Genomic DNA, 13,999 nt, shown 5'->3' with positions numbered 1-13,999 from the left:
AACCAGTGTGGATAACTGGTTCACACTGGCGAGAAAGAGGAGGAGAAGATGGCGCCGCGACGCGGCTTGCAGCGGCCACTCCAGTGGTGATGTCTGTTACTTGTCAAGTAGGGGACCGTGCACAATCCTGATTTGATGGAGATGGACGTGAGAGTACAGAGGAACATCTGGAGAAACTTCTGAAATGCCTTCTTCGCTGCCGCTGCTACTGTGTGATCCAGAATCTCCGGAGCTGAAGGCCCCGTATCCTCGGCTTTGCTTGTTTCGGCGGCTAGGACGAGGTCGAAGGTGCTCGGGAGGCTGTATCGGAGGGGCTGGTCGGAGGCTCGAAGTTTTCGGACGGACGGACTCAGTGTCGGCTACTTCCAAGACATCGGCAAGTTGACGGTGCCTGGAGGTTTATGGCAGGGAATTTCTCCCTTTTGCCGCCTGCTATCGGGACTATCGGGAGTCGATCGGAACTTTGAGACTTTTTTTTTACCGTGCCCATGGTCTGTTCTTTATCAAATTATGGTATTGCTTTGCACTGCTGTAACTATATGGTATAATTATGTGGTTCTGTCAGTGTTAGTCTTTGGATTGTCATGTTTTTCTGTGATATCACTCCGGGGAAACATTGTATCATTCCTTAATGCATGTATGCATTTCTAAATGACAATAAAGGAGGACTGCGTGTTCTCATAATCTAACTCCACTCAACTTCACCTGCCCCATCATTAAAACGTCCCCACAACCAATGAGTCTCACTCTCAAGGACTCTTCATCTCATCTTCTCGACGTTTATTGCTTATTTATTATTAATACTTCTTGCTTTTTGTATTTGCACATCTCGCTCTCTTTTGCGCACAGATCGAACACCCAGGTGGGTGCGGTCTTTCATCGATTCTGCTGTGGTTATCATTCTATTACGGGCTTATTGGGTATGCCCGCAAGAAAATGAACCTCAGGGTCGCATATCAGGGATTGTGGATTACAGGAGGAACAGAGACAGACTCGCCCCGGTCAGCATCAATGGGTCTGCAGTTCAGAGGGCGAGTAGTTTCAAGTTCCTCGGTATATACATCACTGAAGATCTCACCTGGACTGTACACACCACACCGGCTGCGTGGCGGAAAAAAAAAGCACAACAGCGTCTCTTCCGCCTCAGGCGGCTGAAGAAGTTCGGCACGGGCCCTCAAATCCTCAACACCTTCTACAGGGGCACCGTTGAGAGCAGCCTGACTGGCTGTATCACCGCCTGGCATGGGAACTGCACCCACCTTGATCGCTGGGCACTGCAGAGAGTGGTACGGACAACCCAGCACATCTGTGGATGTGAACTCCCCTCCACTGAGGAAATCTACAGCAGCAGGTGGGTAAGGAAGGCCTGGGAGATCACCGGGGACACCTGTCACCCCAACCACGAACTGTTTCAGCTGCTCGGTCTGGCAGACGGTACCGCAGTATTAAAGCCAGGACCGGCAGGCTCCGGGACAGCTTCTTTCCACAAGCCGTCAGACTTTTAAATCCACCTGTTTGTACGTTGCGACAGAGTCATAACGCAGAGGGGTTTATTCCCCCGTGTTGTGGGACGGATGTAAGATTTAAATAAGTTCAATTCAATATATGGTGACATACGTATAGGATGATGAGAGGCATTGATCATGTGGATAGTCAGAGGCTTTTTCCCAGGGCTGAAATTGCTATTACGACAGGGCACAGCTTTAAGGTGCTTGGAAGTAGGTCAGGGGTAAGTTTTTTATGCAGAGAGTGGTGAGTATGTGGAATGGCTGCCCGCGGCAGTGGTGGAGGTGGAAACGATAGGGTCTTTTAAGAGACTCCTGATGGATACATCGACCTTGGAAAAATAGAGGGCTATAGGTAAAGCCTGGGTGATTTCTAAGGTAAGGACATGCTCGGCACAGCATTGTGGGCCGAAGGGCCTGTATTGTGCTGTAGGCGTTCTATGTTTCTATGTAATAACACCCTCGAATGCCTTCCATGCGATTTTCTCCGGTCCCGCTAGAAGTTCTTTGCGTTGCCTGTTGTTGATGTCCTGTTCGATTTGTGGACCCAACAAAAAATGCCTTCCTAAATCTTGCAACCAGTTACTCTGACTTGAATTATGAATTGAAATAACAAATATAGGTCGAATAAACTATATATTTTTAACAATTATAGGTGTTTTTTTAAAATATAAAAATGGTGCGTGACTTGCATGGTGATTTTCATGATCAGCAGCCCAAAGGTACACCCAGGAGTATTTCGAAAGCAACGCCTTTGTTGCCCCGTGTTGTCTGAACCAAAGACTGAACTCGGACTCGAGTGGGGTACCAGTGCCGAGAGCGTGGAGCCCGGGGCAGTTAATGCACAGAACCTCTTCGAGCGCCGTGTTGCGCGCTTCCTAGTCGCTGAACAGTGTTTCGAGACGGAGGAATTTCTGGACTTGGGAAATAGGGGCTGAAAGAAAAAAGCTCAGAGGTGTTCGGCACTGCAAATTGTTCCCCCGAATTAGGGCGGGAGGTAGAATCACGGACCTGGTGCGCCAAAGTCCTTACTGGGAGGTTAAGTTTGCTAGGGCTACTGCTGACTCTCGCGTGAGTCCGCGCCACCCCGCCAGACCGTCCGCCCTTCACTCCTTCCCCAGTTTTTCTCACATGGTGTCCTGAAATCCCACACCCCCGACAGATCTGTGCAATTCATGGCCACAGAGGCTGAGTCATTTAAAGCTGAGTCCGGTTATTAAGGGTGTCGACGGTGACGGGGAGACTGGGGGTCGAGAGGGACAATAATGGATGGTGGAGCAGATTCGACGGGCCGAATGGCCTTACTCTGCTTCTGTGGGGCGTGGAAGGGGTCTGGAGGAGGGGGTGGGGAGAGAGGAGAAACAAGCAAATGCCACCCTCGGGCAGTGTCGGAGGTCGGGGTTGAACTCGGGTCTACGAAACAGCGAGACCGCGGTCCCGCCTACAGCCCCACCTCGTCCTCGTGTTGAAAAACACAACCGACCGGCGTCCCACCAGGGGCATATTTTTTTTAATATATCGACTGTGGACAGTAACGCTGGGCTTCTTCCCGCGCCCGGTCAGGGCCGCTCCCGCCGGGCGGTTTCTCGATGGCGACCGGAGAGCCTCTTCTGCGGCGCCCTGGCGCGGAGTCGAGTGGCTGTGCCCCTGGCCATTCCGACGGTGCCCCGAGGGTCTAGTCTTCGCTCCCCCTCCACAAGACAGGTCGGACACGGATGGGGGGAGCAGGCCTTCAGTGTAGAAGGGCGAGCGCTTTGGCCGTGGCGGCGCGGACACTGGCCACCGGATCCTGCAGGAGGGCGATGATGTCGGCGCAGGCGTTACCGCTGGGGACGGATTGGCGGTACCGGCGGGGCAGCTGGCGCAGCAGGGAGGCGACGAAGGCCACGGCGTTGCCCCGCATCTGGGGCAGGAGGCTCTGGAAGAACGCGATGCCCGCCGCCAGGTAGCCGTCGATCTGGGCCGGGAGGTCGGCCACCAGCGCCTCGGAGAGGCGGCGGAGGAACTCCCAGTAGTCCGGCGGGGCGCCTGCGGGCAGCAGGAGCGCCGACAGCCCCTCGGAGTCCAGCAGGGGCCAGGCCTGTCCCAGGGCCCACCTGCAGGCCCGCGACACCCCAGGCTCGTCGTCGTGGGCGTGGAGGGCGAGGCTGACCAGGCTGGCGCGGACCTGCTCGGCGTACACGTGGCCCAGATCGCCGCCGCCGAAGCGGGACAGGCCGCCGAAGAGGCTGAAGGCCTCGGCCCTCACCCGCCCGCTCTGCTCCTCGAAGAGGGGCTGCAGGGCGGCGGCAATGGAGCCCAGCTGAGCCACGGCGCTGCCCTCCGGGAGAAGGGGCAACAGCCGGGCAAGGCCCGCCAGGGATTCCAGTTTGACCAAGTCCTGCGGGTCGTCGGGGTCGCCCGCTCCCTCCACCAGGGCCGCCAGCAGCTGCGAGCAGTAGGGCCCCACCTGCCGCGGGTCCCCGTCCGCCAGGTTGGCCAGGCCGCGGATGGAGAGCAGGCGGACGTGGGGCACGGGGTCCCGAAGGAGGCCCAGCAGGCAGGCCACCAGCGTGTCTGTGAGGTGGAGCTCGGTGGCGGCGGGCTGGGCCAGCAGCTCACCCAGGAAGGCGGTCAGGGCGGCCCTTTGGGCGCCGGCGGCCCCGGGCAGGGCCCCGGCCAGCCGGTGGGCGACGGCGACCAGCCTGGGCCGGGCGTGGGCGGCCATGGCGCGGGCCAGGAGGGCGGCGCCCTCGGGCTGTCCGTCGGCGCTCCTCAGCTTCGCCCAGCCGCCGCTCTCCCGCAGACCGTCCGCCACTCCCGCCGTGCCGCCGGCCGTCAGCGCCGCCCGCAGGGCCTCGGCCGCCTGGGCGCGGGCGTCGCCCGCCGCCGCCTCCGCCCCGCCGCCGGAGTTGAGCTGGAGCAGCAGGGAGCCGAGCAGGCGGGGGTAGAGCGCTGAGGCCGCCTCAGCCGAGTCCGGGTTGGATAGCATCGCCCGCAGGGCGCAGACCGCCGCCAGGGGCTCCAAGGCCGAGCAGGGGCCCAGCTTCCGGGCCGGCGGCGGGGTCCCCGTCTTCTCCCCGGGGCCCAGGACTTCCAGCAGCAGTTCCATGGCGGCCGTGGCCAGCGGGGTCTCGCCACCCAGCGAGCACCAGATGTCCTGGGTGTTTCGGTCGAGGGGGAGCGGAGAGGCGAGGAGGCAGGGGACCATCTCGGCCGTGTTCTGCGCGGCCAGCAGCATGATGAAGCGGATGACGGACAGTCTGATTTGGTCGGAGGCGCTCCACTGGAGGCGGACGGCGAGGGCCCGCAGGATCTCGGCCCCGCGGCCCCGCATGGCTGGGCCGCAGGACAGGGCCACGGTGTTCATGACGAAGGCGGCGGCGCCCGAGCAGCTGGGGAAGGGCTCGTCCAGCCCCTCGAAGAGGGCGAAGAGAAGCGGGGCAACCTGGCCGCGGGGGAGGTGTCGGGAGAGGGCCGCGGCCAGGTCGGCGAGGGCCTGCAGGAGCCGCTGGTGGTCGCACCGGTCGAGCTGGTCCCCCCAGGCCCGCAGCCGCTCCAGCGGCTCGTCGGGCCGGCCCTCGCCCAGGCCCCGCTGCCGAAGGTGAACGTCGAAGAGGGCGCAGACGCTGGCCAGCGCCTGGCCCCGGAGCCCGAGCACCGGGTCGGCGCAGCGGGGAGTCAGGCGCCCCACCATGGCCCCCAGGTGCCCGAACTCCGTCCCGGCCTGCGCGCCCGTCTCCTTCAGGTAGAGCGCTGTCAGCCTGCGGGCGACGCCCACTGCCCGCTCCCTCTCGTGGTCCTTGGCAGAAGCGAGCCAGGCCTCCGTGTGCTTGAAGATGGCCCAGAGCCCCTCGGGGCTGAGGTCCTGGAGGAGAATCTCGTCGAGCAGCCCCTGGAGGGCGGCCAGGGCCTCGCCGTACAGGCCCTGCCGAGCGCCGTCCTCTTCCCGCGCGCCCTCTTCCTCCAGTGGCAGCCCCAGCACGCTGTCCAGGCCGGTCTTGATCAGCTCGGTCACGTAGGCCTTCTTGAGGGGCGGCCCCAGCTTCAGCAGCTGGGCGCAGGCGGCCAGGGCCAGCTGCCGCATGGGGGTCCTCAGTGGCGCCTGGGACTCGGCCCGGATGATGCCCTGCATGGCGGCCAGCAGTTCGCCCTTCTTGGCCAAGTGGTAGGTGTGCCGGTGCTTGCTGGCGAGCAGGGCCTTCGCCACCAGCGTGACGGCCTGGACGAAACTGAGCCGGACGGTCGGGTCCTTGCTCTCGACCTTGATCCCCAGCAGCCTGGTGTTGGAGAGGCTGAGAATGGCTTGCAAGATGCCGCTCTCCAGCCTGGACAAGAGGAGGTTCCCGGGGGCGTAGAGGGCCGCGTAGCCGTAGCAGAGAATGAGGGTGCCCTTCGTCTTCTCCGCGTCGCCGTCCAGCCGCTCCATCAGCGCCCCAAAGAAGCTGGTCGTCTTCTTCGAGGCCTTGGGCCTGGCCAAGTCCTCCAGCCGGGCCAGGGTCTCGTCCAGGTGGGCCATGGCGCACAGGCCCACGCCGATCGCCGCGCCCTCCCTCTCCGCCGGCTCGCCGGGCTGCACGCTGTGGAGCATCTGCCGGAGGTGGCGGCCGATGAGCTCTGCGGAGCCGCTGTGTTGGAGCACGATGCCCACGCACTTGAAGAGGAACTGCCTTTCCTTGGGCACCAGGGTGCGGAGGGCCGGGGAGGCTGGGGCCGCCTGCCAGGCTCCGATGAGGGCGGCCAGCTCTTCGGCCAGCCGGTGGCTCCAGCTGGCGTCGGCCACCGCCTCCGCGCTCTTGAAGAGAAGGAGCAGCAGGCTCTTCTCCCACTGCTGCTGCGGGAAGGTGTCCCCGGGGGTGCGCTCCAGGAAGCCCGCCAGGTCGGGTAGCTCCGCACGCCAGGGCCGCTCCAGGGCCGGGTGAAGGGCGGGGCCGAGGACCAGCAGCAGCCTCAGGGCCGGGGCTCCCCGCCCGCCGCCCTCGTGGGGCAGGGAGGCGGCAGCCAGCAGGCGGACCAGCAGGGCCTGCGCGGTGGGCAGGCCAGTCCCGGCCTCGAGAGTCAGGGCCTCGGGGCCGGCCTGGCACCTCCTGCTGCAGAGGAGGCCGAGCGCCCGGCAGAGGGGGGCCAGAGCGCCCGTGTACCGCACCGGGGTGACGTAGGCCAGGAGCGACGGCCACAGCAGCCGCTCCAGGCCTTCGTTCGCCACGGCCCGGCCCAGCACCTCCTCAGCCCGGGCCCTCAGCTCGGTCTCCTCGGCTTCGGCCGGCCCGCACTGGGACACCACAAACTCTAGCACTGCCTCCCTGCCCTCCCTTTCCCCCTGCTCTCCCACCTCCCCCTCCAGGTAACCGCCGGTGACCAGACCCTCCACCACCTCCAGGGCAGCCCTCTGGACCCGCCTGCTGGAATCTGACAGTGCAGGCCTCAGGCTGGAGAAGAGGGCCGGGCGTCTGCTCTGCAGCTGGCCCAGGCGGGAGCCCAGTAGGTGCCGTAACACGACCAGGGTCCCCAGCCGGCCCCTCTCGCTACCCGCTGTCTGACGGCTCAGGAATCCCAGCAGCTGACTTGGCGAGGCTTGGGCCAGGGTGGCGAAGCAGCTGAGCAGCTCAGCGCTGGGCCCGGAGGCCCCACAGGCCTGGCGGTGGAGGGGCGGCAGGAGGGCCTCAGCCTGGTGCTCTAGGGCCTCGTGCCCGAGCGCCACGGCGGCCTCCAGCACCCGGCCCAGGCAGCGGGTGACGGCCTGGGCCTCGGCCTGCCGCCGGTAGCAGGCCAGCAGGGCCGGCAGCAGCGCTGGCAATTCTTCCCGCAGCCGGTCGGGAGGGAGCAGGCGCACCACATCCCCCAGCGCCGACAAGACCTCGCGGCGGAGGCCGGCGTCCCTGCGCGGCAGCCAGTCGTGGAAGAGGACCTGGTAGGCGGCCTCCATCTCCTTGGCGAAGGCCTCTTTCCCGGGCGCGGACTCGGTCGGCTCGCTCTGGCAGGCCAGGATACCGCGGCTGAAGGAGCCCAGGACCGAGGCCAGGGCTGCCTTCGCCCGGTCGTTCTGGGCCCGGCTCAGCAAGGGCAGGGCGGCCTCCAGGATGCCAGGCAGCTGGGCCACCGTACCACGGGGGTTGCCCTCGACCAGGCGGGCAAGGGCCCGCAGGGCGGGGAGTTCGGGGGACCCAAGGTCCTGCAGCAGCTCCTCCAGCACCTCCTGGGCGAAGGTGCGGCCGAGGGCCGCCAGCAGGTCGCTCAGGGCCTCCAGGGAGGCGCCCCGCAGCGCCTCCTCCGGCCCGGACAGCTCCTGGCGGGCGGCCGCCGCCACCTTCCTGGCCAGCAGCTCACCCACCCGCTGCCCGGCCTCCCTGGCCACGTCGGCCATGCCGCGCAGCACGGCGGCCCGGTGCTCGTCCTCGAGCCGGCCCCGCCGGCTCAGGTAGTCGTGGCAGGCGGCCAGCACCGGCTCCGGGCGGCGGCCCCCCAACTCCCGCAGGGAAAGGACCGCCTGCGCCCTCACCCCCCGGTCCCGGTCGCCGGCCGCCTCGCACAGCGCTCTCAATGAGGACTCCAGGCCGCAGGAGCCCGCTGGTTGCATCGCTGGTCCCCTCTTTCTGGGTGTCGCTCACCTCCTACCTCCCCCTCCCCGCCCCTCTAGAACCCCGGGTCCTCTCTGGGCAGCTCCATCCTCTCTCTATTGGTCTTCCGCCCTTCTAGACCATTCCTCCCTCTCCTGGGCACCACGTCCTGGGAAATACCCCACCCTTCCACCTCGTCCTCAGGACGGATCAGTTAAACCCCGCCTCCCCCCCCCTCTGGACACCCGCCCGGCCTAAGGCGGCCTGTGCCTTCCCAGCTCTGCCCTGGGTCCCCCGTTCTGGAGGCCCTGGCTCCCAGCAGAAAGTTAAGCCAACCTCTCGAGAACTCTAGTCCCGTCCTGAATCTTACCCGCGTCCCCCAAAGCCACGGTGCCAACCCCGCCCAACTCCTTCAAACCCCTTCCCCCCTCCCCCGCCCCAGCGGCCCTACTGTGAGATCACTGTCCGCACTGTGAAGTTTGCCTGGGGCTGCCGGAGCCGGGTTTGGCGCTCGCCACCTCGCCGGGACGGAACCTTCGGCGCGGCGGCTGACTCGTGCCTGGGACAGGAGCCGCCGGGATTCGTGAAGGGGAACGAGATGGACACTGTAGTTGAACAGGTGAGCCCATTCAAACTCCTGGCCCGAAACGTCGACTGTCTCCTCGTTTCCAGCGATGCTGCCTGGCCTGCCGAGTTCCTCCGGCGTTTTTGAGCGTTGCTTGCTCATTCTCCCGTGGTTCTGTCTTGACTTCAGCTGCGGTTACCCCAGCCCGAGTGTAACGGTGCCGGCGACCGACCGAGATCGAGTCCCTTGTTTTGAGGGGTGATACAGACTTTGAACCTGGGGATCGATGGCCAGGATTCCTGGCAGTTCAGAGGTGTGCAGTGCGTAGATCCGCTGCTCCACGCCTGCAGAGAATCGGGTTCCATTCCGACCACCGGCGGGTGTTTTGTGTACGATTGAGTGAATCTGTGTGTATATTTGTGAGTGAGTGTGTATGTGGCTGACAGAGTGTGTGTGTTTCTGTGTGAGAGAGCGACGGGCGAGATGTCTGTGATGGTGCGGATAACGCCTGCTACTGCAACCGACAGAGACGCTGCCTGAACGCTCTCCGTGACCACGGGCGTGCGCCGAAATCCTCCCCCGTCCCAGTGACGTGCCAGGTCGGTGGTGGGTTCATTCCCGCCCCACTCCCCCGGTGTGCAGGAATCTACTACCCTGCTGCCCCCTCACTCTGTCAGCTGCTGGTCCGGGTGGTGGGAGACTTTGCCTATGTCTCCAGAATCTTCACGCCTTCCATCCCTGTGGAAAACCTCACCTGTCTGGCAGGGCTAGGGTCAGAACCGAGTCCAGGTTAGGGAAATGGGGAGATGTATCTGGGCACAAGGGATCAGGGGAATGTAGGCTCGGACCCCATAAGACATAGGAGCAGAAGTCGGCCATTCGGCCCATCGAGTCATGACTGATTCATTTTCCCTCTCAGCCCCCCCCCCAATCTCCTGCCTTCTCCCTGTATCCCTTCATACTCTGATTAATCAAGAATCTATCAACCTCTGCCTTAAAATATACCCAGTGATTTGGCCTCCACAGCTGTCTGTGGCAATGAATTCCACAGATTCACCACTCTCTGGCTAAAGAAATTCCTCATCTATGTTCTAAAAGGACGCCCCTCTATTCTGAGGCTGTGTCCTCTGGTCTTAGACTCCCCCACCACAGGAAACATCCTCCCCACATCCACTCTGTTGAGGCTTTCACCATTCGATAGGTTTCAATGAGGTCACCCCTCATTCTTCTGAATTCCAGTGAGTAGAGGCCCAGAGCCTTCAGACGCTCCTCATAGGACACAGGAATTACTTATGTCAGCTGGGAGAGGCGGCAGGGGGTGTTAGGGAGGAATCTCCAGAAATAATTCAAAGAAGAGTTGGGCAGGGATTTCCAGAGGGAGAGAGATGACAGAGGAATCGTGAAAGAGAGTTGAGGGGAAGGAACTGGGGAGAGGGCTGGGGAGGAAATGCTAGAGTGTGTTGGAAAAGGAGTTGAAAGGCAATTGGGGAGGGATGGGGAAGCTGAAGACCCTTTCAGTGATAAACAATTAAATTGGAGGGTGCACAAGTGGTTGTAAGTGGAGGGATGGATCCCTTGTGCCTTTCCAGCACACCCTCTCCCGGCAATTCCCAGCCGACGAGTTCTGCAGTCCTCTCAGCTATCCTGTCTGCGATGCCATGTTGTTGCCCCTGGAGATTATGTTGTCCAGAAGGTTCTTTGGAAGTGAGGAATGAGGTGCAAATCTACTGGTAATGATCCCTTTATTAGTTGTTCACCATAGTTTACCATGTGTTCACCATATATGTGCACCACAGATCACCATAGTTGTACACCATAATTCCCCACAGATGTCCTCCACAGATCCCGCAGTTGTTCATGATAATTTCTCAGATGTTCACCAGCATAGTTCATTCTAAATGCTCACCATGATTCCTTATAGATGTTCACGATAAATGTTCACAGCTGTTCACCCTAAATGTTCACCACAGATCACCATAGCTGTTCACAATAATTCCCCACAGATGTTCACCACCATAGTTAAACATAAATGTTCACCGCAGAAGTTTGCTACAGGTGTTCACCAGTTGTTCACCACAGTTCACTATAGTTTACCATAGACATTCACCGCAGACATTGACTATAGTTCACCATAGATGTTCACTCGGAGGGTGGTACGAGTGTGTGGAATGAGTTGCCAGCAGTAGTGATGGGTGAGGGCCCGAATGTATTGCTTAAGAGAAGTTTAGATGGGGGGGGTGGGAAAGGAGGGCTATGGTCCGGATGTGGCTAGATGGGCTGAAGGGCCTGTTTGTGCACTGTAGTTCACTATAACTCAGACAGGGTCAGCCTGTACCAGCAAGCAAGGCAGAGAGGCAACAAAGGAACTGTAACTATGGCAAACACACAGAATACTGGAGGACATCAGCAGGTCAGGCAGCGTCTGCGGAGAGGACTTTCATCAGGACTGCGAAGGGGGCCGAAGCCAGACTGAGAAGGTGAGCGGGACGGGGAGGGGGAGGAATACCAGCTGGCAGATGATAGGTCAGACCGGCTGGCGGAAAAGCTGGATGATTGGGGGGGGGGGGGAATGAAGTCAGAGGCTGGGAGAAGATAGGCCGGACCGGCTGGCGGGAAAGGTGGATGATTGGGGGAGTGGGGAGGAATGAAGTCAGAGGCTGGGAGGTAATAGGCCAGACCGGCTGGCGGGAAAGGTGGATGATTGGGGGGGGAGTGGAATGAAGTCAGAGGCTGGGAGGTGATAGGCCAGACCGGCTGGCGGGAAAGGTGGATGATTGGGGGAGTGGGGAGGAATGAAGTCAGAGGCTGGGAGAAGATAGGCCAGACCGGCTGGTGGGAAAGCTGGATGATTGGGGGGGAGGAATGAAGTCAGAGGCTGGGAGAAGATAGGCCAGACCGGCTGGCAGGAAAGGTGGATGATTGGGGGGGGGGGAGGAATGAAGTCAGAGGCTGGGAGAAGATAGGCCAGACCGGCTGGCGGGAAAGGTGGATGATTGGGGGGGGGGGGGAGGAATGAAGTCAGAGGCTGGGGGAAGATAGGCCAGACCGGCTGGCGGGAAAGGTGGATGATTGGGGGAGTGGGGAGGAATGAAGTCAGAGGCTGGGAGAAGATAGGCCAGACCGGCTGGCGGGAAAGGTGGATTGGGGGGGGGGGGGGAAATGAAGTCAGAGGCTGGGAGGTGATAGGCCAGACCGGCTGGCGGGAAAGGTGGATGATTGGGGGAGTGGGGAGGAATGAAGTCAGAGGCTGGGAGAAGATAGGCCAGACCGGCTGGCGGGAAAGGTGGATGATTGGGGGGGGGAGGAATGAAGTCAGAGGCTGGGAGAAGATAGGCCAGACCGGCTGGCGGGAAAGGTGGATGATTGGGGGGGGGAGGAATGAAGTCAGAGGCTGGGAGGTGATAGGTCAGACCGGCTGGCGGGAAAGGTGGATGATTGGGGGGGGGGGAATGAAGTCAGAGGCTGGGAGGTGATAGGCCAGACCGGCTGGCGGGAAAGGTGGATGATTGGGGGGGGGAGGAATGAAGTCAGAGGCTGGGAGAAGATAGGCCAGACCGGCTGGCGGGAAAGGTGGATGATTGGGGGGGGAGGAATGAAGTCAGAGGCTGGGAGAAGATAGGCCAGACCGGCTGGCGGGAAAGGTGGATGATTGGGGGGGGGGGGAATGAAGTCAGAGGCTGGGAGGTGATAGGTGGGAGAGGTTAAGGGCTGAAGAAGATGGAATCTGATAGGGGAGTGAAGCATGGGAGAAGGGGAACCAGAGGGAGGTGTCAGTGCCTCCGGTTGAACACTGTCTTTTTGTGCCATTCCCCCTAGCTGTCAGTCTGTGGGTTTGTATCGCCATGTGCTCCTGCTCTACTCCGGCCCCTGTATCACTCAGTACTCCGTCTCCCATCTGCTTCCCATTATCACCTGTATTGCTGCCGCCTGGGTCTCATTGTGCTCCACCTATCACCTGCCTCTCTGTTTATTGCTCAGTGTATTCCAGTCCTGTGTTTTCACCTGATTGTTGCCAGATTGTGCCTGTGAGTTTTCCTGAGCCTTTCCAGCATTCGTATCTGTACTCTGTCTGTCTGAATATCGACTCTGCCTGTTTCCCGATTCTGGTTTTTGGATTTCTCTGGATGTTTTGATTTCTGCCTGAACTCTGACGCCGACTTTGTTTGCACCTTGAGATTTGCTACTCCATCAATATCGCTGTGTGCACAGTACTGGGTCTGCGGTTGGATCCCTGCTCCAGCGCCCTGACAGGAGGTGATAGGCAGGTGGGGGGGGGGGGGGAGAGATTACCAGGAGTTGGGGAAAAATTGACGTTCGTGCCACCGGGTTGGAGGCTACCCAGACGGAGTATGAGGTGTTGCCCCCCCCCTCCAGCCTGAGAGGCCTCACCGCTGCAGCAGAGGCCGTGGACCAACATGGGAATGAAAACTGGAATTAACACTGTAACAAGGTGTACACGGCTGCAAACAAGGAACGCGAACACACGGTTTGCTTTTACTCTGTAAGCACCTCTGGCCCAGTTTAGATGAGAAACCAGTTTAGCAGGCAGTAAATTATCTCAGCTCTGGGGCAAAGAAACCACAGCAGACTAGAAGCAAAAACAGAACTTACTAAGAGTTTACAGACAACTATACAAAGATCAAAAATAAGCATGCAGAAAGGTAAAACGACACAGGAAATCTCTGTAAGAATGACAATTTGGACCCTAATCCAGCCCACTAGTCAGTCAGAACAGATCTCTCCTGCATCCAGGGCCAGTTTTAGTCTCGGCCTGAGACGTCAACTGCTTATTCCCCTCCACAGATGCTGCCTGGTTCCTTACAGGTGTTAGAGCTGGGCTGGTAATGGGGACCAGCTCCCACAACCTATTAAATGCTCCTGATGGCGTGCAGCACAACCCCTGACAACCAAGCCCAGCTCCCGGCCTTCTCATGCGGCCCGGTGAAACCATTTCCACTGACAGGAGAAAGGGCGAAGGTGAGTTACCGGCGCCTTAAAACCGGTCACTTCGGGCAGAAGGGGCTCGTCAGCCCGTGGTCGGCAGCTCGTCTGGGAGAAGGACACCTCCGATCTCAAACCTCTGCTGCCTTGCGGCTGTACACACTCACGAGGACGACTCTGGGAGTGAACTCTGAGGGAAAAATCTGGAGCTGGAGTCCCTGAGGCAGTCCCACGTCGAGTTCAACACTGACTGGTGCCAAACTGTATCGGTGGAGAGGGGGGAACTTGCTACATGGGCAACAGCTTGCTCTCCATGTCGTACTGCCCTGGCCTGTGTATCTAGACAGCTGGGACACAACGTCCATGATTAAGCGTGGCCAACAGGGGGCCTCGGGGAGACGCTGCCAGGCCTGCTGAGTTTCTCCAGCATCTTGCGTGTGTTGCTCTGGGTT

General features: G+C 60.8%; 1 protein-coding gene across 1 annotated transcript; it reads right to left on the bottom strand.

Moving 5' to 3' along the window:
• Positions 1-3,237: 3,237 nt before the first annotated feature.
• LOC140193660 (maestro heat-like repeat-containing protein family member 1) lies at positions 3,238-8,061 on the bottom strand. The gene has a single exon (XM_072250817.1). The coding sequence runs from the start codon at positions 8,059-8,061 to the stop codon at positions 3,238-3,240; it is 4,824 nt and encodes a 1,607-aa protein (XP_072106918.1).
• Between the last annotated feature and the right edge of the window lie 5,938 nt (positions 8,062-13,999).

Source organism: Mobula birostris, unplaced genomic scaffold, assembly GCF_030028105.1.
Source record: "Mobula birostris isolate sMobBir1 unplaced genomic scaffold, sMobBir1.hap1 scaffold_686, whole genome shotgun sequence".
In the NCBI taxonomy this organism is placed as follows: Eukaryota; Metazoa; Chordata; class Chondrichthyes; order Myliobatiformes; family Myliobatidae; genus Mobula; species Mobula birostris.
The sequence above is the reverse complement of the archived record's forward strand: the minus strand, read 5'-3'. Positions and strand labels throughout refer to the sequence as shown.

Excerpts from the sequence above, each read along its gene's own strand:
- LOC140193660 (XM_072250817.1), bottom strand. The coding sequence starts at position 8,061 with ATGCAACCAGCGGGCTCCTGCGGCCTGGAGTCCTCATTGAGAGCGCTG.